Below are 2,544 nucleotides of genomic sequence, written 5' to 3'. Positions count from 1 at the left end.
AAAGAAATTGATTATAGATTATAGTAAGATAGGCAGCTCGTAATAAAATCATCAACCCATATCAAAGGCAAAGGTGCGCATGGTCAAGATTTGAGTTCGAACAAGGTTTAGCGTGTATCCAATGTGATTACCTTATTCATTTGTTTCAATGTATATACGTATGAGCGTCTGTCTCATTAATTCTGTCTTTTGCTTGCTTGATCGTTCCTTCAACCCATAATTATAAATCGCTTGTATTGGTTCCATCCATCTCCTCTCCCCCAGTTTCGTCGGAAATTTATGTTGGGCGTTACAAAAGACCAATCTACAATTTCTAACGGTAGAATAAGTCTACGAGAGACGAATGAGCCGCCCGTGCGACGTCATAGAATAGAGTAATTGCTCAGACATTTATATGAGCAGATGTTAGAATTGCGCATGAGTACTAAGTGCGAACGCAAACATAAAGTATGCACTACGCCATCGACTGGTGTTAATCTCCGGATTGTGTAAAAGAACGAGTGAGTTGATAAGGGAAAGCTCGTGGCGTTCTTTTGAAGGGACAAATATGAAGATGCCGTCTGTCAAATGTCCGCGTCTTGGTTGCGACGCGCGTATAATTAATTCCTCACATGGTGGCGGCTCACTGCTATCTGTGCAGGCCCCATTCTCTGTATATATACACCTGCTCTCGCAAAACATCCAACGTCAGTGCCGAAGCAGCTCATTAACTATTTTCTTCATCTTTTGAAATATAGAATCAATTTTCATAAGGCCTCACATTTATTCATTCCAGCACACACTCTCAAACATCTTCATGATGGACCAGAGATTTTGTATGGCTGCCTCCATGATACTGGTGATCGTTCAGGCCGCCACCTTGTCTGCATCCGTCCCCTCATACAATGTGGTAGACAATTGCTGGAGAAGAGATTCAAATTGGGCAAAAGACAGAATGAAACTCGCAGATTGTGGCGTGGGCTTTGGAAGTGCAGCCAAGGGAGGCAAAGGAGGAGAGATGTACACAGTCACCACTCCAGATGACAACGCTGCGAATCCCCAACCCGGGACTCTGAGATACGGAGTTACGCGCGACGGTCCTCTGTGGATAGTTTTCGGCAGTGATATGAAGATAAAGCTGGAGATGCCCCTGTTCGTGGCCAGCCACAAGACTATCGACGCAAGGGGCTCAGACGTTCATATCAGCAATGGGCCTTGCATACGCCTCCTCAACGTCAGCAACATTGTCATCCACGGTCTGAACATCCACGACTGCAAGCCAAGTGTTGCTGGAGTTGTTCTCCTCTCACAGTCCTTGACCCACGAGACCATAGATACCCAAGATGGAGATGCAATCTCAGTCGTTTCTTCAAGAGACATTTGGATCGACCATAACAACCTATCCAGTTGCGCAGATGGGCTTGTAGATGTAACCCTCGCTTCCACCGCTGTTACCGTTTCTAACAACCGCTTCTCTCACCACGATAAGGTAAGATACAAGATTATAAGTATATGTACAGGTGATGAACTTATTCACAGGGACGAATAACTAATCTTCTATGTACTGCACAGGTGATGCGTCTGGGACATAGCGACGATTATACAGCTGATACAAACATGAGAGTCACTGTTGCTTTCAACCACTTTGGACCTGGCTTATTGGAGCGCATGCCCAGGTAATCGAATTTCTTTCAACTCCTCGTGTTTAGCGAGCAAACTCCGATCTCCAACAGTCAAGTGCCCAACTCATGAGACTGCTTATAACTGATATGATTTGGTTTGTTTCTGTGTTCAGGTGCCGACATGGGTATGCGCATGTTGCGAACAACAACTATGAGGCGTGGGGTATATACGCCATTGGAGGGAGTGCGAAGCCTGTCATCAGAAGCGAAGGCAATCGCTTTGTGGCCCCCAACGAGGAGTACAAGAAGCAGGTGACATGGCGCGAGAGCTCCGACGGGAAGAGTTGGCTGTGGAAGTCTGTGACGGACACATTTTTGAACGGAGCATACTTCGTTCCATCTGGGAAAGGAAAAGCGCTTCCCCTCTACCAGACAGGCCAGCAATTTAAAGTTGCCGATGGAAGATCAGTGCCCATTTTGACCCAGAGTGCAGGAGTTCTATCCTGCGCCGCCTCCGGCCCTTGCCTCTAATTTCTCGCCTCCGTTCTTGTACAGATTCTTTGATCATTCTTTCATTCAATTCTTCCACGCTTCCAAAATGAGATTCACTCATTCATTCTCACCCTGTATTTTCAAGATTAAAATACAGTTTTATTCATTCTTTTCTGCTTTGAGCATGATACTTTAATATGTGATTGCTTGTTTGGCCTCTCAAACTCTCTGGTTTTCGAACTCTCCGGCACACAGTGCGGTCCTCGTGCGAGCAAGTCTTTTTGAATCAGAGAAAAAATATGTTTCAAAAATATTAAATTTAATTTTGTTGTATTGTTTGATATAAAGATGAAGATGTCATTTTTAAAAGCATGAGGTAAAGGTACTTTAGGTTACCTCTTGTCTATTGAATCCTTATTTACTAACAATTAAATTATGATTTTAACTTTAC

At 44.2% G+C, this 2,544-nt stretch overlaps 1 protein-coding gene across 1 annotated transcript; it reads left to right on the top strand.

The window, feature by feature from the left end:
* The first annotated feature begins 553 nt into the window (after positions 1-553).
* On the top strand, positions 554-2,267 carry LOC149559108 (pectate lyase 1-like). Its single transcript, XM_089831247.1, has 4 exons — positions 554-652; positions 776-1,468; positions 1,552-1,655; positions 1,775-2,267. The coding sequence occupies exons 1-4, from the start codon at positions 554-556 to the stop codon at positions 2,130-2,132; spliced, it is 1,254 nt and encodes a 417-aa protein (XP_089687373.1). The 3' UTR covers positions 2,133-2,267.
* Positions 2,268-2,544: the final 277 nt, after the last annotated feature.

This window comes from Cupressus sempervirens, chromosome 5 (assembly GCF_028749045.1).
Source record: "Cupressus sempervirens isolate cs-2001-9-10 chromosome 5, ASM2874904v1, whole genome shotgun sequence".
NCBI classification, from domain to species: domain Eukaryota; kingdom Viridiplantae; phylum Streptophyta; class Pinopsida; order Cupressales; family Cupressaceae; genus Cupressus; species Cupressus sempervirens.
This window is presented reverse-complemented; position numbering and strand designations above follow the sequence as displayed.

Bases quoted from the DNA above. Each gene is read 5' to 3' on its own strand.
- LOC149559108 (XM_089831247.1), top strand. From the start codon at position 554: ATGCCGTCTGTCAAATGTCCGCGTCTTGGTTGCGACGCGCGTATAATT. The intron at 653-775 runs GTATATATACAC...TATTCATTCCAG, and splicing joins CTGTGCAGGCCCCATTCTCT to CACACACTCTCAAACATCTT. The intron at 1,469-1,551 runs GTAAGATACAAG...TGTACTGCACAG, and splicing joins GCTTCTCTCACCACGATAAG to GTGATGCGTCTGGGACATAG.